The sequence below is a fragment of the Sander lucioperca genome, chromosome 22, assembly GCF_008315115.2.
Source record: "Sander lucioperca isolate FBNREF2018 chromosome 22, SLUC_FBN_1.2, whole genome shotgun sequence".
Lineage (NCBI taxonomy): Eukaryota > Metazoa > Chordata > Actinopteri > Perciformes > Percidae > Sander > Sander lucioperca.
In genome coordinates this window covers 17,595,639-17,620,902 of record NC_050194.1, presented here as the reverse complement: position 1 = coordinate 17,620,902, position 25,264 = coordinate 17,595,639, and the positions used below count along the sequence as shown (strand labels likewise).

Genomic DNA, 25,264 nt, shown 5'->3' with positions numbered 1-25,264 from the left:
AGCTGCCGTTGTGTTGTGTTCATAACAAGCCCAGTTTCTACGGTGTTGGGCTGGATCCAGTGCTGTGTCTCAGAGTCACGAGCAGACATTGCACTCTCTTGTCAAAGTTTAGCTGTGAGATGGTAGATTCTATTTCTAAATACATACAGTATATTGTGGCTGTGGGTAAAATAAATGAAAAAAGTTTCCAGAATAGCTGCAAAGCAAAAGGAACTGAATGAATATTTGTAAACTGATAATGAGTTTGCCACATTTACAAACACTACACACACCGTAGTAACATACATGCACCGATACACTAATCAATTCCTGTGAATGATTTCAAGTGTTTTTGATCTGCTCTCTTTGCCACGGAATTACCCACGCAGGATGTTCAGTGTTTGAGTTTATCAACCAGATGACAGAGACCACCTCTCTCCTCACTCAGCAGTGGAGAAACAAAAAGCTGCTGCTGCACCTTTTCGCTTCGATGTGCAAAGCTTCCCTTCATGGGAATGTAATCTGCATTCTCTTGAATTCCTCTTATCTGCCTTTCAGATAAAGGGTCATGCTCCACAACTGCTTTCATGTTTCGCAATTTCACTCACTGCACTAAATGTATCCATTTTGTGATGGATCTTTATGAAAAGAACCATCAACCATCTGACTCAAAAACTGTCCTTGATAAACATCACCACGAACACACTAGCAAAAAAAAAAAAAAAAAGACTGCTATGACTGACTTGCTGCAGATGTTTCTCTTTTTCAACACCACCAAAATAACTTGATGCTTTTTAAGACTCTTCATCACCGGCTGTCTGTCTGCTGCATTTTCTGCTTTTTACCTGCATGCCAAAAAAGGTCTTCTGATGGTCAGAGAGCATGAAAATGATCTGAAAGCCGCCAAAAGGAGGCCGGGACGAGCAAGCTTCTGAACCAAACCAAAACGCGCTAAGCTGAATCGCTGCACACCTCTTGATCGAGTTATGTTTAATGTTTGTGCTTTGCTTAAACGTTTGGTGAAATGTGTGAAATGTTGTGATGCCGGGGCAGACGTCTGCTGGGTACAGATGACAGGCTTCCAAGCTTGCTGTTTTTATTCGAGACTTTCTTGTGAGGAGATGTTCAGGCTCCTTCACCTTCCATCTGCTGTTCATTAGCCCTAAGCAAGGTGCTGTGTTACTGTCTAAACGCAACCTTCTGTCTCAGATCAAAAGCAGTGCACACATAGACAATGTGGGTTTAACATATAATTTAAAGCAATCGTCACAGCATGTTGTTTTTTAACATGTACTAATCTTATGCCATGTTTCCACTACGTGGTACGGCTCTGATCGACTCCACTTTTGGTACTAGGTCCTTTTCTCTTTTTTGTTTTCCACTTGGGATAGTACCCCCGGCATTATCAGGTGATAATAAGGTGCGGGGCTGCCATTTTTTTTTTATACGGGGCGAGTGATTAAAAAATTGCTCTTGCTGTTTGTGCAGGATGTACCGTGTTGCGCTAGTTACAATTCTCTCTGACCAATCAGTGGTCAGCAGTGTTTTAACTCCACCTTTTAGTATTGGCTCAGCTCGCTTGGAACCTCGACCGAGGTGGTACCAGAAAAAGTACTAGGTACTATCCACAACTTTCGCTAATGAAAAACCAAAAACGAGTGAGTTGAGTGGAGCAGAGAAGAGCCTTACCGTGCAGTGGAAACACGGTAGAGTCAGTCAGACAGCCAGCTGCGCACCAAGAAAAGATTGAGACCGTCACAATGACTGCAATCACATCTTAACTATAGCTCTACTTTTGTACCGAGATCATCAGCACTGCATGGAAATGTCATGACCTTCATCCTGGTACTTGATTATTAGGGCTGTGTGGTCTTTTCTGTTGCCCAGGTTACGCTCCAGTTACAGGGATGTGCCACCCACTGAGGAGCTGCACTCTGAACCACGAGGACGGCTTCTCCTCCGCCTTTGTGGTTGCTCATGAAACCGGCCATGTGTGAGTAATGGCAAGACTATGAAAGGACAAGCAGGGTCTTGCAGGATCTTGCTGCATCCAATTAAGCCGACAGTTCTGTATGGTAACTGTAGTCTGTAATCAAAAGTAGAGAGAGCCCTTTAACGAGGCAATATTGTCTTAACAAAACAAAGATCTGGTTGCATCAGCATGTGCATGCATGTACTCAGCCAGGCAAGATGAGCTTATTCAGCTCTGCGGTTTGAAAAAATGACACCAGACAAATTTATCAATACCAAATAAGAGCATGTGTATGTAGGTGTGTACATAAACCACATGTTGTGTATACGCATATACTCTTTGCCCACTTTATCAGGTACACCTGTATATTTTAATGCAACCAACACACCTGTTCGACCATTAAGTCTGTTTTTATGATGCCTATAATGTTCAGTTTTGTTGACACTGTCATAGAGGTGTCAATTCAGTTGTATGTTTTGCACTGAGGTCATAGTTAGAGGTTGTGTTTTATGAACTGCATTAAATTAAGAGGTGATTCTAGTATTTTTCCCTCCTCATTGTAAATAGGAAGGACACAGATTATGAATCACCTCTCAATATAATGTAGTCCGATATAACATCACTTTTTTTAAGATTATTTTTTGGGCATTTTAGGCCTTTATTATATAGGACAGCTGAACATGTGAAAGGGGAGTGACATGCAGCAAAGGGAACCTGCGGCCTCTGCGGTAAGGACTGAGCCTTTGTACATGGGATGCATGCTCTACCAGGTGAGCTACGCAGGCGCCTCCAATGTCACTTTTAAGATGACGTCCAACATTTTAATTTACACATTTCCCACAATGCCACCAAAAATGCAACATTGTGAGTTTCATAAAAATAGATGTTATAGAAAGGCTTTTGTATTGGATTAGAATCATTAGGTGTATCTTATAAAGTGGCCACTGAGTGCATGTTGTATACATTATTTTTAGAATATTACTGGAAAAATGTTTTGAATACTTCTTTGATTTCTACAAACTTTTCCCTAAGATTATAGGGTGAAGTGTCACCAGGGGAGATTATGTTTAAACATTGATTTTGCATTATATAATTTGATTTATAGATGGATCATTTAAAATAGGAAAACTTTTGATTACAAAAATACCACAATGTTTAAAAGGCCCTTTTAAAGCTCATGTAACAGCAAATTATATACCAAAGTAGTACGAGTCAAACCTCAATACATTTTCAGTATCTACTGGAATGTGTCTGTAGCACTGAGTATAATAAACCGTCAAGTTCTGAAAGTTGGCTTTCCTCAACTGATTTATTCTGACGTAGACCAGAAAACCTTTGACTTTAGACAGTATTTAATTTAGGCAAAGTCCTTGTACAGTTACTTGTGTTTAGACAACTTTAAACACTTATGCATTGAGACATTTGGCTTTTTTTATCGAATGAAAAAAGATTTGTAGAGAAACTTGTATAGTCTTCAAGTAAAGTATTGGAGCTGTTTCTGATCTTTATGCTAAGCTAACTGGCTGCTGGCTGTAGCTTCATATTTACTGTAAAGACATTGATTTTCTCATCTACTCTCGGCAAAACAGAATCACCAAAATGTATGACTGTTTCTTTAAGTTAAGTAGTAGTTACTTTCCACCTCTATGGCTCCCTATTAATTAAGCTTAGTGTAGTGTCAGGCTGCATCCACTCTATGAACTTGTTGAGCTCCAGTTGGAGTCATTAGCAGCTTCTGCCTTTGGTCATAAACCAGAGTTATCATGTTTACCTACTGGTCCATTTAACACAGGCTTCCTCTCCTATAATGGGGCTCTAAAGGCTTCTGATGTAATGTCTGTGAACTGAGCCACCTGCTGCGCCACGAACATCGAACAAGTGGCCAGACAGACTTGATTGACTGTCACATCGCACAAAAGAACAGAAGTACAGGTCACTAACCTCTTCATCTGCTAACAGTGGAAAGGGGCCAGACTCCATGCTATGCCTGATTGGATGCACCACTTTTAAACTGGACGGCATCCACACTTTAATGGTGTTTTTGGTTCAATGGTTTAGAGTGCCCAACCAATATTTCTCTCAGACTGACTGACTGAGACATAGTTGAAATGTGCATGTACATCTCAGTCAAAACTGATTTAATATCGCCCCAAACTTCTCCACTATATGATGACATTAATGGCTGACAGAAGTTCAGGTAAAGACCTTGTATTATATTCTAAAAAACTAAAACTGAACAACCAGGAAAAAACATTTGAATCATAGTTTATCATCAGCACACTCATCAGCTTTTCTTTGCATCTTTGTCCCCTTTTTCTTCCCCACTTTCTAGTGTCATCTTCTGTGGTAAACAGTGTCCTCCTGCAGTAAGAAACAGAACAACTTTTACAATGCAACTGAACAAAAATCAGGGTAAAAACGTAGGAACTGACCTCCATTATGTCCATTACGTCCTGCTATCGCCGTTCTCGCTGTCCTTTTCATATAATCACAACCTAACATACATTTATAGACATTTGCAAAATAACTTAGGACATATGAATCAGGGCATTGCTAAAACCAAGATAATCCTTTATTAAACATACTAGATAGCAGATACTTGAGTGATGTGATGAGGGTCACATTGCTTAATAATGCCTTATTCAGTGAGTGAACTATGTGCACATCCAGTGCTTTTGCAAGGTCTGCAGGGAAGTGCATACACAGAAATAGAAGGACATATGGCTTAAAACAAGGACAACAAAGCCGGACATTAACATTTTGATACTATGTAAAGATATGAGTTTGTATATAATGAGAGTGTATACATAAATATACACATTCATACATACACACACGTAAGCAAACAGCTCTATGATGGTTTTAAACAGTAAACAATAGGGCAATGCAAATGGTAAATAAATAAAGAAGTATTAATATAACAGGTTGCTTATTTATCTAGGGTAGGTGGATATATACAGTGTATATTTGAGAGATATTTAAATCTTCCAATTATGCAAATAAAAGACTGATGCCAGCAGCATTCTGCCCCCTCTGCTGTTCCACTAGCTTCTGTAACTCAATGGTTTTTCTCATCATGGATTTCTTTTATCAGTCTCTGTGAAGAGCTTGAAGCATGTTCCTACACGAGCACCGGCCGCTGTCATGGCTAGTGAGCTTAGACACCATCATTTCATTCCCAAAAAAAGTTAATTAGTTTGTTGGCATTTAATAACCACCACTCTCCATGAGGCTTTGTCACTGTCCGTGGCAAATGAGTTATGATGTTCCAAGCTCAACCTGAATGTGTATGGAAATGTAATTGTGTTCAGAGTAAATCAGCCAATATAACTTTTAGAGGGTGACACCTTGTAACTAATAGAGAGCTCAAGGTGACAACATTTCACTTTCTTTCAGTACAAAGATTACAGATGCTAGTAGCACCATGGAGAGCCAAAACCCTGCTGCTTGCTATGAATATCATTATCACATTAAGCCTAAAGGTATTTTTGTAAAAGAAAAACATCTGGTGTAGTTTGAATTTTTTAAACTGGCACTTTTGACCTCTTTTTCATTTAGCGAAATATACCAAACTTCTCAATGCGTCAGCGTTTATTGTTGCAGCTGAAGAACTCTATCAAAATAAAAGACAAAAAGGAAATATCTGATCAATGGCCAAATTTCAATACTTGACGGACAATACTTCATTCTATGGACACATTTTGATCAGTACTCAATATGTTTTGAGTTTTCAAAATTATTTCTCCTGTACTTTGCTCTCCTCCTGTTCAATAAACCATTTTTCCCACCCATCAGGCTGGGCATGGAGCACGACGGCCAGGGGAATCGTTGTGCAGATGAGACCAGTATGGGCAGCATCATGGCACCACTTGTCCAGGCAGCTTTCCACCGCTATCACTGGTCACGTTGCAGCAAACAGGAGCTCAATCGATACATCCAGTACGTTCTGTTGATCCAGCTCCCTGACTTTTCATTTTCTCCACTATTGGTTTTACGCTGCACAGCTTATATGTGAAGCAGCTCAATGTGTTACTGTTTTTTTTGTGTGAACTTTCTCCTTATCTGGTCTGTTCTTCAAAGATCTCCAATCTATGACTCTATTTTTCTCATCTTTTCTTCAGCTCCTATGACTGCCTGCTGGATGATCCCTTTGAACACAAGTGGCCTAAGCTTCCTGAGCTCCCTGGAATAAATTATTCAATGGACGAGCAGTGCCGCTTTGATTTTGGTGTCGGTTATAAAATGTGCACTGCTGTAAGTCCTTCACGCCTGTGTAATCTCCAAAATATTGATTGATTAATTTGAGTGACAGTGATGTACAGTAAGGGTGGATTTCCCTCTTGCAGCATGAATACAGTTAAATGAATGAGTTTGTTTACATTTCCAAAAGGAATAGCTGATGCACAAAATTGCTGTTTTCTCATTTAGTTTCGAACCTACGACCCTTGCAAGCAACTGTGGTGCAGTCACCCAGACAACCAGTACTTTTGTAAAACCAAAAAAGGTCCTCCGGTGGATGGAACAGAGTGTGCACCAGGAAAGGTGGGAAATGTCTCTGAATCAGCTTTGAATTATAATTTTGTTTTTGTACAGTGGACCTTTCTGGGATCTCTAAAGTAAAGAGAAAACCAAAAAGCCAGTCATTAGTCTGGACTTTTTTTTCTTCTTTCTTCTTTCTGTCTGTCTTTTAGCACTGAGTTTTTTTCTTCTGTCGTTGTCATATTTTTAGTGGTGCTTCAAGGGCCATTGCATCTGGAGATCCAGCCAGCAGCCTCAGGGCCACGATGGGAGTTGGGGCTCCTGGTCCAAATACAGCTCTTGCTCCAGGACATGTGGAGGTGGAGTTCGCTCCCGCAGCAGACAGTGCAACAACCCTTCGTGAGTGAGAGCAAAAAAAAGAGAACACACTGAAACAAAACAAAAATCAGCTACTTTTTCAGGGGGCCAAATCGTTTATAGGCTTTGTGTGCTCATCCAACAGGTGATACAGTAAAAGTGTGAATGCAGAGCTGGAGAGCATGGACAGTTTGTGATCCAGCACTGGCTTTGATTAAGTTTGCTTAAACTTGACTTGAAAGAGTGTGAGCTACTGTATGCATCTCTGCCAATTTGTTAGTGTTTATATTAAGTTTTACATGATTCCATTTTCTCTTAATTTAGCACATTTTTCAGTTTTATAGCTTACTCTGACAGGATATAATGAAACATTTATCTTAATTTGTGAGCCTTCACAATTCTGATTTTTGCAGGTACCAGGTTTGTTTAAAAGGCCTTTCGAACTTTTTACAAGCATATGTTTCCGGTTTTGGTGTGACCATCCGGCAGTCCAGTGTTTGGAAATAAAGTCATTATTCTAGGGGTATATCATCAACATTACACTACCAAACTTCAAACTGCAGCAATGCTCACACTGTTTAAAGTTTTGATTACTTCACTCATTATTTACAGTATTATTTACATCTTATTATTCTAGTACCATTAAAATACAGTTGTTGTTTTTTTTACTTTTTAACATGTCAGTTTTTCTTATTCAGTTTCAAACTGCTTATAAAATTCAAAGACACAGAATACATTAAGAAACAACGCCCCTCCTTACCTCCACCTAAAGAAGGAGGTGTCTCATAAGGATATAAAAGGAGAAGTGTCAATTATTATAAAAATGTATAGTATATATGCAGTTTAAGAGAGTATAGAATGGATTGCAGGAATCCACTTCTTAATAAATTGGGGGTTTAGAGCTTTAGTCCACATGTTATTTGTTCCATCTCATAAAGTTCCCATACTTTTTAAATCCAGCCTTTCCTTCAAAACCTCCTGGAATTATACCAAGAAGGACAATCTTTGGATCTTTGGGAATATCATGATGGAAAACTTCTTTAAGGGCATCATTTTGTTTCTGTTATTTATCAGGCCTGCCTATGGTGGCCGAGATTGCCCCGGCTCTGCTTTTGACTACCAGATGTGCAACACGGAGGAGTGTGCTGGCCCTTACGAGGACTTCCGTGCTCAGCAGTGCATCCAAAGGAGCAACAAATACCACAACAACATCAAGCACACCTGGCTACCGTATGAGCACCCAGATGGTAAGTCTGTAAAAAGCGAAGCAAAATTGGCTCTCTTTTTCAGAGGTTTGCTTTAAAGTTTTGTGCAAAGCAACAAGTGGGACAGATTACATTTGCAGGAGCAGCTGCTCTCACGCATATTTTGATTTAGGTGGGTGTTATTTCTCCTCTGTGTCCTGTTGATGTCTTTCTCAGATTCTGAAGATATTTGCATGAACCAAGGTGTGTGCTTTTGTGTTTTCAGAGGCCCGTAAGTGTGAGCTGAGCTGTACGTCAAAGGAAACAGGAGAGGTGGTGTTCATGAACCAGGTGATGCATGATGGAACCCGCTGCAGCTACTCAGAGCCCTTCAGCGTGTGCGCCCGAGGAGAGTGTCTGGTATGTCTCTACTAAACTACGGCACTCACAAACACAAACCTTGGTGTGTTTTAAGTTACAAATTAAAGGCCATAACAAATAAGATACAAATATAAATAACCTTTTTTTATGTAAATACATGTAATTGCTTTTTTTTTTAAGATGATATGAAAACACTACAAAATAAATAATTCAATACACACGTGCTGTTGCTTATTGCAATAATTTCTATGCATGTTTTATACCAGAGATCAGCATCCTCCAGCAGCTGAGCAATAGGAGGAATACTGTATGTAATGATAACTATCACCTGACAATGAGCTGAGTTTGGAAATGCCATTGTTCCTTAGAGCCTTAACCTTTACTCAAGTTCATTTTGATGATTAAAAAAGTGCCCTTAGAAAGAGTTATGCAGATATTTGATGGCACACACACAGCCATTCCTTTGTCTTAACATTCACCTTGGACATAAAGTTGAAACTTCTATTGTGGCAGGCCAACCGCTCCGTGTTTTGGCTACATTCCTGTTATGTCTGGGTGTGTTTCCAAAATGCATCATCTAACAGTTGCCTGCAGCGTTTTTCCCATGCCATCATTTTCCTAGTGGAGCAATCTCAGTCTGCATAAAAGTCAGCCGCAGCATTGCCCTGATTTGATTGACTGTCTTTGCCTTTCTCTCACACAGCATGTGGGCTGTGACAAGGAGGTTGGCTCGTACAAACAAGAGGACAAATGTGGAGTGTGCGAGGGGGACAACTCCCACTGTCGCACCGTGAAGCTGACACTCACCAAGACGCCCAAAAAGAATGGTAATTATCAGCGACGTGGACAGGCCAGTGCTGAAGTAAGCAACTCTGCTTCAGATGAGTCATTATATGAGACTTTCATTATTTAAGTTTAAATTAACTAATCCAGAGGCCTTAAACATATCGTCCCATATCTGTGTTTAACCACAACCCGTATCCCACCAAACTTTCATCTAACAAAGGATCAAACTTTCTGTCTTTATAATTTGATTCAGAAACAATTGGCTGCTATTACAGCCCGGAACAGTGCCGGCTGTTTAAGGTTCCCAACTGAAATGGGCTGTGTCTTTTTGTCTTGGTAGGAATGCTGAAAATGTTCGACATCCCAATAGGAGCCCGCCACATAGTTATCGAAGAGAATGAGACTTCCCCTCATATAATTGGTGAGTGTGTCACATCCTTTTTGCCAGCCGTGGAAACACGTGATACGATTGGTGTTAAGTAACAGAATCAGTTTGTGACTAAAATTCACAAGACCAGTTGTTTTCCAAATGTTACAAGTTTCTTGTTCGTGTGTATCTGTGTATGACCACATCACATTGTAATTGTTGGCTCATTTACCTTGTAAGACTGGCAGTATAACTTCAGCACAGGGTCACCAAGTTCAACATCTTCACTCAATAAAGAAGGACATTAAAGAGTCTGTTCACCCTCAAAACACACATAAACATGTAAACAGCTTTTGCTTCATTTGTCCAGGTTTGAGATATCTGTCAGATTCTTGTCACCACTCCAATTCAATGGAGTTCAATTTGTGGCACTCGCAGGATTCAAAAATCCTCATGCAAGAGCCGCTCATACGAGCACATGCTTAACACATTCTTAAGGGGCATGAACAAGTCATTTAAGAGAACAAAAACTTGTTTGACTTATTTAAGTTGCATAATCTGATTAAATTTAGAGTTTAAATATGTTACCAAAATCAATATGATGGGCATTGCGGCACTCAACAGTGTAACATCACCTACTGTATAATATTCCTCGTCTATCTCCATGACTACCACGTGCCCTTGATCGCCTCCTATCTGACTCATTGACCACTTTGCTGTAGCAAGATGTTTTTTTAGTAGGTTATTCAACTTAACGTTTCATTCTTTATTTCTGTCACAGTACAAGGCCACTGTAATGACACATTGTTGAAAACTGTACTCTTACTGTTTTCTAATTGTTTGGGGCCCCTGACAGCAGGACTTCAAGCTTTGCGTTGTACAATTCTTTTGACTCTTGGGTATCATTTTTGTGAATGAAATGTTGTGTGTCAGTTATGCCAATGAACACATCTCACAAACATGCACTGAACAGGTGGCATTCATCAGGTTAAAACAAGCAATTTACAACAAGTGTGTTTATTCAGGGTTTTGTGAGTCCGACTGACCAGAGTTTAGGATCTAAAAATGAGTTTGCATGAGGCCTAATGTCCTGCTGGTTACTTTGGATATCCTGACTGACTACATCTGTCCTTCACCAAGTAGCTAAACAAACCAGATTTCAAGCTTAAAGAGCATATTTGATACTAAGAAGATATTTTTTCAGTGGAGTATCCCCTTAAGAGTTCAAATATAATGTTTGGATATAAAGGCTATACATAATTAACATATAGTACAATATGTGTAGCCAGGAGCGATGCCCCCCTGTGGTGTTTGATGTTACAAACACTTTTCTGTTTGTCAAACTGTGCGTAGCAACATACCAAAAGGAAAAACAATATCTATAAAGTGTTACAAACAATATGTTCAATCTGTCCAAAAAGGAGCAGGGCGAAGCTGAAGCTTGTTATTTTTCCCACCCCTCATTTAACTTCTGTCCAGATTGGTGCAAAGTGAAGTTTCTGTTAAGAAAGAGTCTGCAAATGTCAGTCACCGCCTGCGTTTTCTCATCTGAATTTGAAATTATTGAAGTAGTTGTAAAACGAAGAATTTCACAATCTCTAATAATAAATTAGCGTGGTGTGCTATGTCTTATATTTCATCTACTTAACATAACAAACAGCTTAATGTGAGAACCTTTTTTAACAGGGAACGGTTGACAGACAAAAATGATTACCCCTTGTCTTCCCGCGAAGCTGACGTCTATGTTATTTCTCCCGATGGATTATTATAGATGTCAGTGCAATCACCGCACATAACAGGTGCTATTGTAGTGATAGGAAAATAACAAAATAGCTTTCTAATTTAAGTGACACTGCTGTGCTAATGAGTTTCCGTTTAAGCTTAATGTAGGCTTTATCTGTAAATGCAATTTGAAGCCTTGTGTCAGAACTAATGAGACTGGAGCATGTCTACAGGTTTAAGGAGTGACAGACTTGTATCTTTCAACTTACAATAGCTCTCTGTACGACTGACGATGGTGAGTCAGGATCACCGAGGCATTCAGCCCAAACCTTCCCGCTCCTCTTTTCTCCACTCTTTTCCTCTCTGGCTTTTATTAGCTCATGGGAAGAAGAGATGACACACAACTTGGAGAAATTACTGTTGGCTAACCACAGCGCCAAACATCTCAAAATACGTACTGACACGTTCCCTGCTAAAAGGAAAATCTCAGTTGTTTGGTGGGGGAGGGGTTGATCCTGAATTTGTGTTCAATCTTAGAGATTTTTAATGAATTAAACTAAAAGCTACATGATGTGCACACATTCTTTTCCACCACACATGCATGAAGAAAACTTTTTTTTTTTCAATTATTACTGACAGCTGTGAAGAATCAAGTTACTGGAAACTTCATACTGAATTCAAAAAGTGAAGACGCTGAAACAAAGACATTCATCGAAAATGGTTTACAGTGGGAGTATATACTGGATGGTGGAAAGGAGACGCTAAAAACAACTGGTCCTCTGCATGAAGGCATTGTAGTGCTGGTGAGTAGGACTGGAACAGGATCATCACTCTTTACTTTTTCCTGAGTTTCATTGTTTTTCTACTAAACCTTGTTTCATTTCGCTGCAGGTCATTCCCCAGGAAGAAGATGCAAAGATCAGCCTGACATATAAGTATATCATACATGAGGACCTGTTACCGCTTATTACCAACAACAATGTTCTTCTGGCTGAACTGGACACCTATGAGTGGGCACTGAAGAGCTGGTCTCAGTGCTCCAAACCCTGCGGGGGAGGTAAGTTTTCACCTGGTTCTAACATCTGTCCTGAGTGACCGATCACAAGTGGACAGCTCTAAGTACGTGTGCTCACACTTGGCAGTAGAATGTGTCACACGTGCATCTTGAGTGACCACGTGATCGAATCTCACTTCCTGTAAATGCAAAAAAAAAAAACATAATTTCCGTGCATATGAAAAATCGTTTTTGTTAGTGTTGTGTATGTGGGAATTTCAGTTGTAACACTCACATAGGCTAAATCAGTGGTTCTCAAGCTTTTTTCAATAATGTACCCTCTTTGAACAGTTTTTTTAAGCCATGTACCAACCAGTGTGAATACTTTTTGGTAGAAAAAAAAAGTCAATATAAAGAGGACAACAGCCTTGTACCTGGAAAACATTTAAATGCTGATGAAAAAAGGCGACAAAATCTTAAAAAAAACAAAGGTCAACAAAAGTGACAAAAAATTCAAATAAGCAAGACACTTCTTTGAAAAAAGAGACAAAAACTTCGAAGATTAAAAAGACAGTAGAAAAACGTAAGGAAGAAAGGCAAGAATAGTGTCAATGGAGTCAAAAACAGTGACAAAAACGACGAAGAATCGAAAAAAAATTGACAAACTTGTAACTAGAAGTAACTACAGCCTTTTAACTGAAAAATGTCACGTACCCCCTGCAGTCCCCCAAAGTACCCCTAGGGGTAGGGATGTCCAGATCCGATCACGTGATCGGAAATCGGGCCCGATCACGTGGTTTAGAATCGGACGTTACCTCCCGATCAGGACTCGGATATATATGTATATATATTCTCATTATTTTTTAACACATCTATAGTTATGCGGTGGCACAGAGTTAGACCCTTTTGACTCCACACAGAAACAGCAACGCGTGCGGCATGACATCACTTTGTTGCAGAGACGCTATTGGTTAAATGCCGGCAAAGTAGAACACGGAAGCACCTTGAAGCGGAAAGCGCAAGTATGTCTGCGGTCTGGAGGTATTATGAAGTTGATGACAACAACATTGCCATAGCAAACTGTGAGATATGTAACAGAAGTGCTCTGTTTGTTAACAGAGTTGTTTAATGTTAAAATAAGGTGAATTAAATAAAAAATAAGCAACATCCTGGATCTGTTTTTTCACTCTTCTTTATTCTTTTTTTATATATTATAGAAGTATCAGATCGGGACTCGGTATCGGTAGATACTCAAAATCAAATTACTCGGACTCAAGGGCAAAAAAACCTGATCGGGACTTCCCTACCTAGGGGTACACGTACCCCCATTTGAGAAACACTGGACTAAATCATACATTATTACTTAAACGTGCAATAGCTAATTTAAAAGCGCTATCTACAGTTTGTGTCTGTGTGCCGAAGAAAGTAACATTGTTCTGCGTGACGGCGGTATGTGTGTGTAATATGTTTGGACTTTCTGTGTCAGATCTCTGCAAAGCGCGAACAAAAACACCGACACAAGATTCACTCTCAGTGGTCTATGTGACATGACAACAATTTCAAATGAGTATGTAGTTCTGCCCACAGTTGAGTATGCCAGCCCCTCAATGTGGCCCAATGTGGCGTGTATGTTTAAATAACAAAGCAATTAAAGCTGCACATCGTTACTTGGTGTGTGTTCAGAAAACAGAAAAGATGAAAGCGTTTTTTTCACCATGTTATTGTTAATCTATAGAGAAAAATAGTCACTGACCAACTAATAATATTCTATCACTAATCCAATAGTCGATTCATTGAAAAATGAATTACAACAATTTTGATAATTATTTAAATCATTCATGCCAAATGATAAACATTTGCTATTTCCAATTATTAGAATATATATATAGATTTTAGAATATTTGCTTCTGTTCCCTGTTTTTAGTCATTATACATCAAATATCCTTTGATTTTTCTTTTTTTTACTGTTGGACAGACAAAAATTTTAAAGCCAAAATTAAAAGAAAATTGGACTCGAAGGAACTTGAAATTAGTTGTAGCTTTAGATGAAAGTTAAGCAAGTTAAAAACATTTGGATTTCAGATTTGTGTATTTAACTATGCTATATGTGTGTATGATCTTGCTGGAAGTTTAATTTTGTACACTTTCCACCTTTCAGGCATACAGTACACAAAATATGGATGCAGGAGGAAAAGTGACAGCCGTTTAGTACATCGAAACTTTTGTGAAACCAGCAAAAAGCCCAAACCCATTCGCAAACGCTGCAATGTCCAAGAGTGTAACCAGCCCACGTGAGTGCCCTCCGGCTATAGATGGTTATATTTGAATAGCTAGTGAGGCATTAAAAGTGATAATAATGGCTTCAGCTTCAAGTGTCCACCCTGACGTGGAATATAGGAGCTTTTCAACAGCTGTGTGACGTGAAAACCTTTTTAAAGAGCCTGCTGTGCTGACAGGTGGGTCGTGGAAGAGTGGAGTCCCTGCAGTAAGACCTGCGGGAAGCTCGGCTACCAGACCAGGGCGGTGCAGTGCATGCAGGCGCTTCACAACGGCACCAACAGGCCCGTCCACAGCAAACACTGCACCGAGAATCGGCCGGAGACGAGGAAGGCCTGTAACCACACCACATGCCCCGCCCAGTGGAGGACAGGGGCGTGGTCTCAGGTGAGTCAGTAGGACAGCCAGCTGCACCAGCTCTTGTTGAGTTCAAACTTAGCCTAGTTGTAACGTAAATGTTTATTAAGAGGAAATTTAGGCATTACTATATTACTGTAAAGTGGGTTGCACCACACAAACTGTTTCTTAGGTAGCCATTTGTTGTTACTGAATATTTAATATGTACCTTGGCCCCCTAATACTGTTGTTTTTGGCAGTTATGTAAGCGCTCATGATGCTATGGTATCTCCTGTTTACGCTGTTTATTCAGTTGATTTGATTCAGATATTACCAAGCAATCAATTTACACATTACTGAAGTCTCTATAGCTAAGACATTGCTTAAGTTTTAATGGTGCAACCAGATTTAGTAGATCAGTTGTCAGCTGTTTAAAACTTGCGAGTAGCGTGGCCAGGTTGGCTTGGTGGTAGAGCAGGCACACATATACTGAGAGGCAATGTGCCTCGACGCAGGGGTCAGTGGCGATTTCCTGCATGTCTTCCTCCTCTCTCTCACCTAGCTGTCCTATCAATTAAAGGCGGAAAAGTCCCAAAAAAATAATCTTTAAAAAAACTTGCTAGTAGCTACTAAGAACTTAGGAAGGACTTTACACACAAACTAAGTGATGGATTTTTTTGAAAAGCAACAATGATCTTATGCCAAGTATAAAAATCTAGGATGGTAGCACTTTTGTCATAGTTGTATGGTGTCGACCTTGACTGGTTTTCAAGAGCTGTAACAGTGCCATTAATCATTTCCTCATTCTCAAATAAAGTGTTAATAAGTTTCCTATCGCTTTGACGTGTGTGTGTGTGTGTGTGTGTGTCTGTCTGTCTGTCTGTGTGTCTGTGTGTCTGTCTGTGTGTTTCTGTGTGTCTGTGTGTGTGTTGGTGGTGTGGCAGTGTTCGGTGACCTGTGGCGAAGGGATTCAGCAAAGACAGGTGGTTTGCAAGGCCAGCGACAACACTATTGGAGAATGTGAGGGCGAGAAGCCGGAAACAGTCCTCATTTGCAAACTAAGTTCTTGTCCAGGTGAGATCCACAAACATGTAGTAAGGGAACAATATTCACCAAAACAAACACTGTTGGAGAAACGTCCTCTGCATGATCAAGTCATTTCATTTTCATTATGGATACAGAAAGACTTTAAAGGAACTTGTGGGTGATTAACGTCTGCTGCATTATGCTGTAATTATATACATTTAGTCATAATCACTTTTGGATAGCAGTTATATAAACTTTATGTGATTGACTACATTTTTGTAGTTTGTATGATGAATTACACCAGCTGGTCTAACTACCTTATGGAATCTGTTTAAACTGAGACATATTTCAGCTTGTGTGTCAAAACATTTCTGCACTGGTGCCCTCCTGCAGCTTTTCTCACATTGCGTCCTCTTCAAAGAGCTGGGATCCACTAACGTAAGAATCTCTGCACAGATGAAAATTGAGGGTTTTTTTGTCAAAAACACTAAGAAGAAGTCCAGGTTGTGCCCTGCATAGTGTACTTTACTTTGTAAATGGCACCAAGCTTTATTGTAGGTTTTAAAAAGACATCTCTGTTTTCTTACAGTAGCAAGAGGTTGTCAAGAGCTTTTTTTTGGGTCTTGTGGCTGCTGTTTAATGTCTTATTTAGGAATATTTTTTGCCACATTTTGTCCTTCACTCCAGGACAGCCAGTGTCTCCTCTCACCGTTGAAACAATGGAAAACTCCACAATAAAAGACGAAGCTGTACACCAAAGGGCTCATGAAAACCCTGTCCAGAAAATCTCTTCAAGTAAGTCAACATGTAATTTGTTTCAGAAATCACTTTGATAAAAATGTAAACATCTACAGTAGAAATGTTTTATTCTTTGAATCTTTATAGTGATGTCCTCTCCCCTTTTATCACTAGATGAGCCATGTTTGGGGGATAAATCCATTTTCTGTCAAATGGAGGTTCTTGCCCGATATTGTTCCATCCCTGGATATAATAAGCTTTGCTGTGAGTCTTGCAACAAGAAGGAAAACTTTGCCACACATTCTCCTGACCTCCAAAATACCCCAGTAGTCAAAGTTGAACCTGACGCCTCCGCTCCTTCTCACCCTGCATCGCCCAAAGCTCCTCCACCCGCTACGACCCAGAGCCCGCCGCAAACCACTAAAGCCGCAAGCAGACGGCTTCGCTCCACCGCCCCAGTGCCAACCACCGCTTCTGCTGCTGAAGCCTCACCATCCACAGGTGCTGCTCTGCCCCACGGTCCCACCAGTGACTCCTTCCTCACAGCTGGGAAAGGAGACTCAGACCCGGGGTCTATTCTACCTCCAGGGCCTCCACGGCCCACAGCAGACTCCAGTGGAGGTGCCTCTAAAGAGCACAGTCCAAACAGCACTTTAGGCCCTGTCGCTGAAAGGTCAAGAAGGGACGATTTAGGATCCGAGAGGGACTCGAGTCACAGGACCCTTTCAGCTCAGAAATGAACAGTGAGCATTGTTTTGAACGTGCTGCTCTGTGTGACGGTCTCATACATCGTCTCACCAATTGCAGCATCTGATAGACTTGCTGCAGATATTTTCTTTTTCTTTTTTCTTTTTTACAACAATTTTTTTTTTCATGCCAGTGAACTTAGACCAGACCAGCGATGGTTACCTCATCAACACTCCAGAGTGATCTGTGCACAGCGTTGCTCTGCCCTGTGCTTCAAATATGAAATGGAAGAAAAACAAGTTGTCAGGTGCTGTAAACTAAAACGACTACAAGACGTGTTCAAAATGTGATGACTGCATTGCTACATTCATGTTTTTATCTGTGTACAGTTATGTAATCCTGTTATTTTCAAGTGCATTAGAACTACTATTGAACTTGTATTGTGAACATGTGAGGAGAGGTCAAAGGCCATGGTTTTTTTTAAAGGTGCACGTGTCAGCTGTGGAGGCTAGAGTGTGCCACCAGAGTAATTGTAGACCCTGCTAGTGTTTAAATTATAATCAATTGATATATATTGCTAAGTTATTAACTAGGTAAATTACAATTTGAATGATGCATTGCATAACACAAAGTAAATTAGCAGATTATTAATTACATTTCTTATTCTGTTTTAAGAATTAATAGAGTTTTCAAATAGAATTGCAAAAATACACTTTTAAAGCTTTTAAATTATAATAATGAATTATGTTGTTCCCTTTACTAATGTCTCACAATTCATTGTCTGCTACAGTTTCCATTTTAATTCAAGGACAGCTCTCACATTTCAAGATGTGTAAACATTGTGGCACCTTCAATTACTTACACACGTTTAATTTATACACACATAAAAAAATTTAATTACGTCCAACCCACAAAGCAATAACAGGAACTCATTTGCTCAGCATCACAGTGCTCCTGTTTGCTGTAGTACACTTTAAAATCTCTTTTAAAGAAATACTTTGACATTTGGGGAAATGCGCTTCTTCGCGACCTTGCTGAGAGTTAGATGAGAAGATCGATGCCACTCTCATATTTCTGCTTTAACTATAGAGCTAGAGCAAGGAGGTTGTTAGCTTAGCATGAAGACTGAACGCAGGAAGAAACAGTTAGCCTGGCTCTGTTCAAAGTTAAAAGAATCTCACTAATGTTAGCGTGTTGTATCTTGTTTGTTTAAGCTACATACACACAGAAAAAAAAGTTCTTGGTCGTAGGGAGTTATGTGCTCTAACTTACTCTTGGCTAACAGCTGGGACTTCCTGGAGTCTTGTCATCATCATGAGGTTGCCAACCAATCTAACAACAGCTACAGGTTTTATATGTGCTGATACATGTATTTCTTCACACAGCCAGGCAGTGTTTCCCCCTGCATCCAATATTTATGGTGAGCTAAACTAATCTATGAACTTTTCAATTCATAATTTAAATGCAAATCTTATTATTCAATTGATAATGACTTTTTAATATGCAACTAATGATTATAATAAGACACCTGTCAAGTGTATAATTATTTCAGTGGCACACTTCAGCCTCCAGCCACATCACTCCTGGCAGGGAGCCTCGTGGCTTCTCTGTCCCTGGTGCTCTTTTTTTGTTGTTTGTTCCCAAATCCAACGTACTGGTGATCATCCTCACTGGTAAGAAAATCATGACTGTCTGCAAGCCAACCCCACTGTAGCATGCCCTCTGTCGGCCTTTGTGGAAGTCAGTCACTTAACGCTTTAAAAACAAAAAAGATTTAAGAAAAAAAAACTCATTATCTTTTTGTAACTGATATATTTTTCAGATAATAATGTATATAGTGTAAATTTCAAGTTATGAAAATATATTAACAACCAGGAATTGAACCGAAAGTTTGTTGCAATTAAAAATACAGACGATACTGTAAGTCTACAGACTGTGGTTGGTCATACTGTTTCAACATTCCTGCATTGCAGTTCATAACATCATTATGTTTATTGTATAGTTATTGTATATACGTACGTGAATGAAAGCTTTAAATGTTAATATTTATTGAATTTTTAAGTGGTATGGAGAACAAAGTAAAACACGTTTGAAAGAACTGAGATTCTTGTTATTTCACTTTCCTTTATTAGGCCTCCATTTACTCCTGTTATATATATCTTTTTTTGCTTTACTTCCATTAGGGGTTAATGTGCATAACTATGTTAAGAAACATTTGTAAATCTACTTTAAATGAGTGTCTTTGAATCCTTTTTTTTGACAAAACCTTCCATTCATAGATTCATTTAGACTAAATTGAGTCATGTGGATTTACTGTATTTGAGCTCAGAAGAGGTACCTGTTATAGTGCTATTAATGTGGTATTTAACATATTTTTTACAGTGTGATGAATGAAATTGAATCAGGCAAAATCGGCACATTCAAGCACTTTATTCATTTTGTTCAGTGATATGCAGGGACATCTTCAGACAAGTGATGACTCCTAATCAGGAGATCTTGAGGTTTGAGTGGCACACTGTGACATGAATTCCTATTATATAAGCCAGCTTCCTTTTGCCAGGCCGGCACTGGGCTGCTGACGCTGATAGCGCGCCAGCTCTGGAGCTGAGCGTCTCCTCCAGGCAGCGTTTCTGCTCTCCCTGAAAGGGCAGCCTTCCGCTGAGCAGCCAGGCTGTCACCATGCCTCCATCTCCCAGTTGTCCTCTGTGAGTGATGACAGGGTGCTACTGCAGTTTGTGTGTCACACAGATTCAGTTAGCCCAGGGTGGCGTTTGCTGTGAGACGTCTGCGGAGGTGTCTGGTGAAATCCAGCTGTGCTCGGGGCAAAGCCTGATTGACAATGGACTTTGGCAGCCAGCCCTGAGAACAACATCAGAACTTTGTTAGACCCCTAAACTATTTTTGTGACTGACAGTCTTGGTAAAGAAAAAGGATTGAGTATCAGTAGTATGCAGCCTTGTTTTCACCAACTATACCCTTTCTGGTTTCATAATCCATTTTTTTTAAACAATAGTAACGTAGTAGTAGTTTGCCCTGCATGTTTTACGTATCTCCCTACTCCCACACACCTGATTCCAATGATCTGATGGACTACTTGTTTTTCTTCAGGTGGCTGTACTCATAAAATGCACCGACTTCACCAATACCGAATGTCACTCTAAACTAAAATAAAAATCCTGTAAGAGCTGTGACTGCAGAGGCTCATTCAGCTCAACATGTATGAAAACTTTGTGGAGCACAGTGGGACAGAGAGGCGAGTGGACTGGTTATACTGGGACAGAGATGAGTAGACTGATTATATTATGCTTTGAGAAAGAAAGAGCAGTCCAACCTGGAGCAGACTGATGAGGACTATGCGGTGCTCAATACTCACACAAAAGCTGTGTTCAAAACCGTTCCCTATCACGGAAATAGTGCACTATATAGCGTGTTCGCCATTTTGTAGTGGTGTTTGAATTCTTCGTGGTTAATTTCATTCACTATAGTCCACTATAAAATACCCACAATGTACAGCTAATTTGAGTGTTAATTCTGAGTCACACAAATAACGTGTGCATCATCTGACGCAAGTCACGCAACGATGTGTTTTCAGTGAGTGTCTGCAATCTCTTTTGGTCGTTCCCTATATAGTTCACTATTTAATAAATTAATAATAAACACTATATAGGGAATAGTGAGTGAGTGAATGAGGGAATGGTTTCTGACACAGCTCCAGTCATTTACAAAAGTAAGAAAGCTACAACAACACTCATTCTGATGAATTAACTCTTCAGAGAAGAACATCAATGTTGCTAGGCAACATAGCGTTTGTGCGCACTACACATGCTAAAACGTTGCTGCTCTCGTTTTGCTTTGTGTGCTTTTTGGGCTGCAGCTGCTGTGGAGTTTATATTGTTGAAACAACTGTTATCTGCTTTGGTGTTGTTTAATTCTTCTGTTAATTCCAAAAAGGAATGTCAGGTTATTTAATGTAGGTGGCTTTATAATGATTGTGGTGTGGCACCCACCGTGGTGCCCATACCTCTTTTTATTTATCGGCCATTTCTGATAAATTCTGTCTTTTTTCTAATTCTCGTAGGGCTACACTGATGAAGGTGATTCATGAGTTAATTCATTTACTGACACAGTAGAACACTCAGTTATTACTGAAATTAGTATTAGATAATTGATCATTAGTTTTATGCGCAGATCAAGTGCCATCTAATGTAACGTTTACTCGGAGTAGGCCTACATTTTAACTGATCTACACAACAAGTACAAGTAGCCTACTTTTACTTGTTTGCGTGTAATATTCTGGTACTCTTTTCATTCCTGTTTTCATTCTCTGCTACATTTCAAGAGCAATACTGTATTGTACTTTATACACCACTACATTTATGACAGCTCGAGTTACTAGTGACTTCTCAGATGAAGATTTGATCGTAAGCAACTTAATATTAAATACAACACACTGTTAAAAAATTCAGTCGTTCCTGACCTTTAAACCTGTGACCCCATTCAAAAATGCTGTGTGTCGTTGGAGCCTTTCTACAACTTTTCCCTCTAGACTTCTTACATGATGTAATATTTTGATTACATCGTCTGTTTGAGGCCCAAAGAGGTAAAATTACCCATTATTTTACAGAAAATAGCAAAAGATTAATACAAATGTTTGAAGCTTTGTCTTTTCCTTCTTTGCTACCCATTAGGCTAATCATCTCAGATTTATCTTGACACCCTTTAGAGGGAGCTAACTCTTGATCATTGATGTATCAGTATAAACAATAATAGTATACATAATAATAATAATAATAATAATAATAATAATAATAATAATAATAATAAATAACAATAATTATAATAATATATCAGTAACATTTTGCCTAGAACAAGAACTTTTACTTATACATCAAATACATTTTGCACTGTATTTTAGTTCTGGTACTTATAACCTAAGTAACTGTTCTGAGTACTCTTATCAACACCCAATACTTAGTTGTGATTGTATATTATTTTTTTTGTAGCTACCACTTTATTGTGGTATTGTTGTTAATTTTTTTTTATCCCCTATTAAAGTGTTTGTGTCTGCTGTGGTCTGTTCTGTAAATCCTGAGAGAATTAGAACTACAGAGAGCATCTTAAAGAGCAGAGCCTTCACTGAAAAACAAATGTTTTGAGGCATTTTTACAGTGGTAATTTCACCTCGATGATGGGTTGTGTGTGGTCTCATTTTGTTTTGAGTTGTTTATTTATTGCATACAGCAAAAAAGGCCAATCTAAGAAGCTTACTGCTTATCCGACAAAAGCCTTGTGGAGCTGGAGCTTAGAAGCAATGTAATAGGAAAAACAGACCTTCAAATTAATATTGCACAAATGCAGTCACTCTGTGCAACTTTTTACTAATTTACTACACAAACATATTGCAATCAATAAATGGACATTCCGCATACTAGAGTCTGCAGATGCTTTTCCTGTTATGATTCACAAAATGTTAATGCGGTTCATATGAATTTACCTTAACGTCAATGTTAAGAAGCCATGTGAAGCGGCTTTTTCCTGTATCCTCGTCCAGAGCCTGAATGATGATGCAGGTTGGTCCATCCTCAGCTCTGTAAACATGCAAACAAAGTCAATAACTTGTTTACCAGGGTTTATTATGGATTATGTGTTTATTGTGTATATTTTAATATCAAAACGAAAACATCCACAAACTGCTCTCATATCTATTGTGTTTATCAATGTATATAAATTAATTAAAATGTACTAGGCCCTTATATACATCATTGCTAGCAGCATGAGTCCAGAGAAGTGGTGGAATACAACTAAGGACATTTACTCAATTCCTTTACTAAAGTACAATGTTGAAGTACTTAGTATTTCCATTTTCTGCTACTTTATGCTACTCTGCTACTTTGGTTTGTTTAACTAATGACATTCCCATCAACCTCAACTGTACTTTGTGTTGTAATTAACAAATGTTACAGTTGCATGCTAACGCACTAAATTAAGAGAGTGAACTCTGTAAGCATTATACTTGCAAAACATCACCATGGTAGCATTATCATTGTGAGCTGTAGTTAATCATTTTGGTCAAAATTTGCTTTGTTCAGCCATTTTACTTCCTGCAAGATTATACTCCACTCAGATGCTGTATATTATGAGAGAAAGTTTAATGAAGCTGAATATATTCTAACACGTGATATTTCTGCCTAGTTGAAACAGATTAGTGCCTGGTCTGCATGTGGTCCTACCTCACAAAGCCTGCCTGGGGTGGGAAGGACTCCAGCTGAATCGCTGCTCCCCCAAGATAAACGCTGGACTTTTGTTTGCAGCTGTGTCTGACACTCAGGAAATCCCTTTGGCCAATTAGATTTCCCCCTGTCGAGGCTGAAACCTCGTGAGTTACGATCGTTTCGGGTCCAACATGCTTCAGAACCTACAGAGACACAAATATATGTTTGCAAAGCACTACATGGACTGCAGGACTGAATTTAAATGCATGCAATGTCAGAATACATTTATATATATATTTTTTTATATATGGCATTCTATCAATGAATATATATCTATAAGCAGAAATGTGCAGACAACTAGACCTTAATTATTTAGTGAGGAAACATTTTTATAGAATACAGATCTCCTCTAAACTCAGGCTGCTTGAATTGAACTCATATGTTTTTTTAAAGGTTACAGTTGATAGAATATCCAATCATCAAAGGTTAGCAGCTTACTTTGATATGCTCTACGCTCGGGTTCCACTGGTGCATCTCCTCTACTCTGACAAACAGTAGGTCGTAGAGCTCGTCCACGCTGGCCTCCAGGACCGTCTCCAGTCTGAAGACCTTCCCAGCTCCCGGCACCACTTTGCTGCAGATCACATCCCCCTCACTCTGAAAAGGAGCAACAAACAAGCAGAGATATACGTATAACCATAACACAATGGACACTTAGGTTGGTGGAAATTGGAAACAAATTCAGTTTGGAGAAGATACAAAGCACTCAATCAAGTCAGGATGGCAAGCAATAGATGGTACCTCTGTGACCTCGACCTTCCATCCTTGTGTGTCTTCCAACATACAGAGAGCCTTTCTCATTGCTTCTTGGCCTTGTTGTATATAAAACAGCTGATCTTCTTTTAAAGGCACAGGCATTATATCTTCAGGTTTGGGCTCTGCAAAAGATTCTTCTTAGTAATCTTTCAACAACTACACTCTGAAACCAGAACATAATTATGTTTTTTTTTTTGTTTTTTTTTTACCATTATACTTTAATCCAGCATGTGTTCTCTTTTGATGTTGGACCTGTCCCCATCTCTGCAGGTGTGTGAGCTCCTGGCCTATAACTGCCACAGCTGTGCGTTGAAGTCCTGCACGATTAAACCATTAAGAGACATAAAAGAGAAACAGAAGCTCAGTAGTCTTACCCAGAATGCATGAAAATTTGCATGAGAAGGAATAAAGAGAAACGTCCTTCCTCAGATTATTGAGAGTGTTTACCTGTGCGACTCCTTAGATGTGGGTAGGAGATTCCACAGCAGAGCTTTACAACAGCAGGCAGCATGTTGTCTGTCTTTGGCAGTGACAGCAAAGCAACAGAGTGTGTCTCTGGTCTTTATATGGCCTGTGAAGGACGCGCCATAGAGATAAGGGCCAGAGACGAAGATAGGACCTGTTCTGAATTCTTTTCCCAAGGCCACACTTAACAAGAGTTTTATCAACTAAAACACAGCATTAGACGCAAGGCAGAGAGGCAGAACCTAATCTATGTGGGAGACTTTTCACCAAAATCTAATTTTTGAGGTATGCTACTAACTAAAACACGAGGTGTCATGTAGGAAAAAAAAAAAGAATGAGATTAATCATTTTATTTGTGCGCTTGATTTAGTAATTCATGCTCTCTATTTAAGAAGGCCATGTTCTTTGCACTTATTGTGCATAAATTTGTATCCATGAAGCACTACTGGATAGCATCCGTAGTATCATCGAATTTGTTATGTCAAA

General features: G+C 39.3%; 2 protein-coding genes across 4 annotated transcripts in view; one reads left to right on the top strand and one right to left on the bottom strand.

Moving 5' to 3' along the window:
• The window catches only part of LOC116061415 (A disintegrin and metalloproteinase with thrombospondin motifs 14), a 52,610-nt gene extending 35,043 nt beyond the window's left edge, over positions 1-17,567 (top strand). For 2 of the 3 annotated variants that reach the window (XM_031315594.2, XM_031315593.2), the window contains exons 7-22: positions 1,867-1,972; positions 5,747-5,890; positions 6,073-6,205; positions 6,380-6,493; positions 6,681-6,829; positions 7,862-8,034; positions 8,258-8,391; positions 9,056-9,179; positions 9,479-9,559; positions 11,867-12,030; positions 12,119-12,284; positions 14,380-14,512; positions 14,678-14,885; positions 15,779-15,908; positions 16,548-16,655; positions 16,773-17,567. In XM_031315594.2, the coding sequence (XP_031171454.1) occupies positions 1,867-1,972; positions 5,747-5,890; positions 6,073-6,205; positions 6,380-6,493; positions 6,681-6,829; positions 7,862-8,034; positions 8,258-8,391; positions 9,056-9,179; positions 9,479-9,559; positions 11,867-12,030; positions 12,119-12,284; positions 14,380-14,512; positions 14,678-14,885; positions 15,779-15,908; positions 16,548-16,655; positions 16,773-17,338 (2,633 nt within the window). In that variant the 3' untranslated portion in view covers positions 17,339-17,567. Of the gene's footprint in view, positions 1-1,866; positions 1,973-5,746; positions 5,891-6,072; positions 6,206-6,379; positions 6,494-6,680; positions 6,830-7,861; positions 8,035-8,257; positions 8,392-9,055; positions 9,180-9,478; positions 9,560-11,866; positions 12,031-12,118; positions 12,285-14,379; positions 14,513-14,677; positions 14,886-15,778; positions 15,926-16,547; positions 16,656-16,772 lie in introns of all 3 variants that reach the window. The other variant, XR_004896430.1, reaches the window with a different exon arrangement.
• Positions 17,568-19,699: 2,132 nt separating this feature from the next.
• On the bottom strand, positions 19,700-24,842 carry star2 (steroidogenic acute regulatory protein 2). Its single transcript, XM_031315670.1, has 7 exons — positions 24,761-24,842; positions 24,523-24,630; positions 24,299-24,435; positions 23,996-24,154; positions 23,516-23,700; positions 22,780-22,873; positions 19,700-20,144 (listed from the first exon to the last, which is right to left on the bottom strand). Exons 1-7 carry the CDS (start codon positions 24,822-24,824, stop codon positions 20,040-20,042), a joined length of 852 nt encoding a protein of 283 aa, XP_031171530.1. The 5' UTR covers positions 24,825-24,842; the 3' UTR covers positions 19,700-20,039.
• Positions 24,843-25,264: the final 422 nt, after the last annotated feature.

Excerpts from the sequence above, each read along its gene's own strand:
- star2 (XM_031315670.1), bottom strand. The coding sequence starts at position 24,824 with ATGCTGCCTGCTGTTGTAAAGCTCTGCTGTGGAATCTCCTACCCACAT. Across the intron at positions 24,436-24,522 it reads TGCTGGATTAAAGTATAATG|AGCCCAAACCTGAAGATATA; the intron begins GTAAAAAAAAAA and ends AATCTTTTGCAG. Across the intron at positions 24,155-24,298 it reads GGAAGGTCGAGGTCACAGAG|AGTGAGGGGGATGTGATCTG; the intron begins GTACCATCTATT and ends GCTCCTTTTCAG.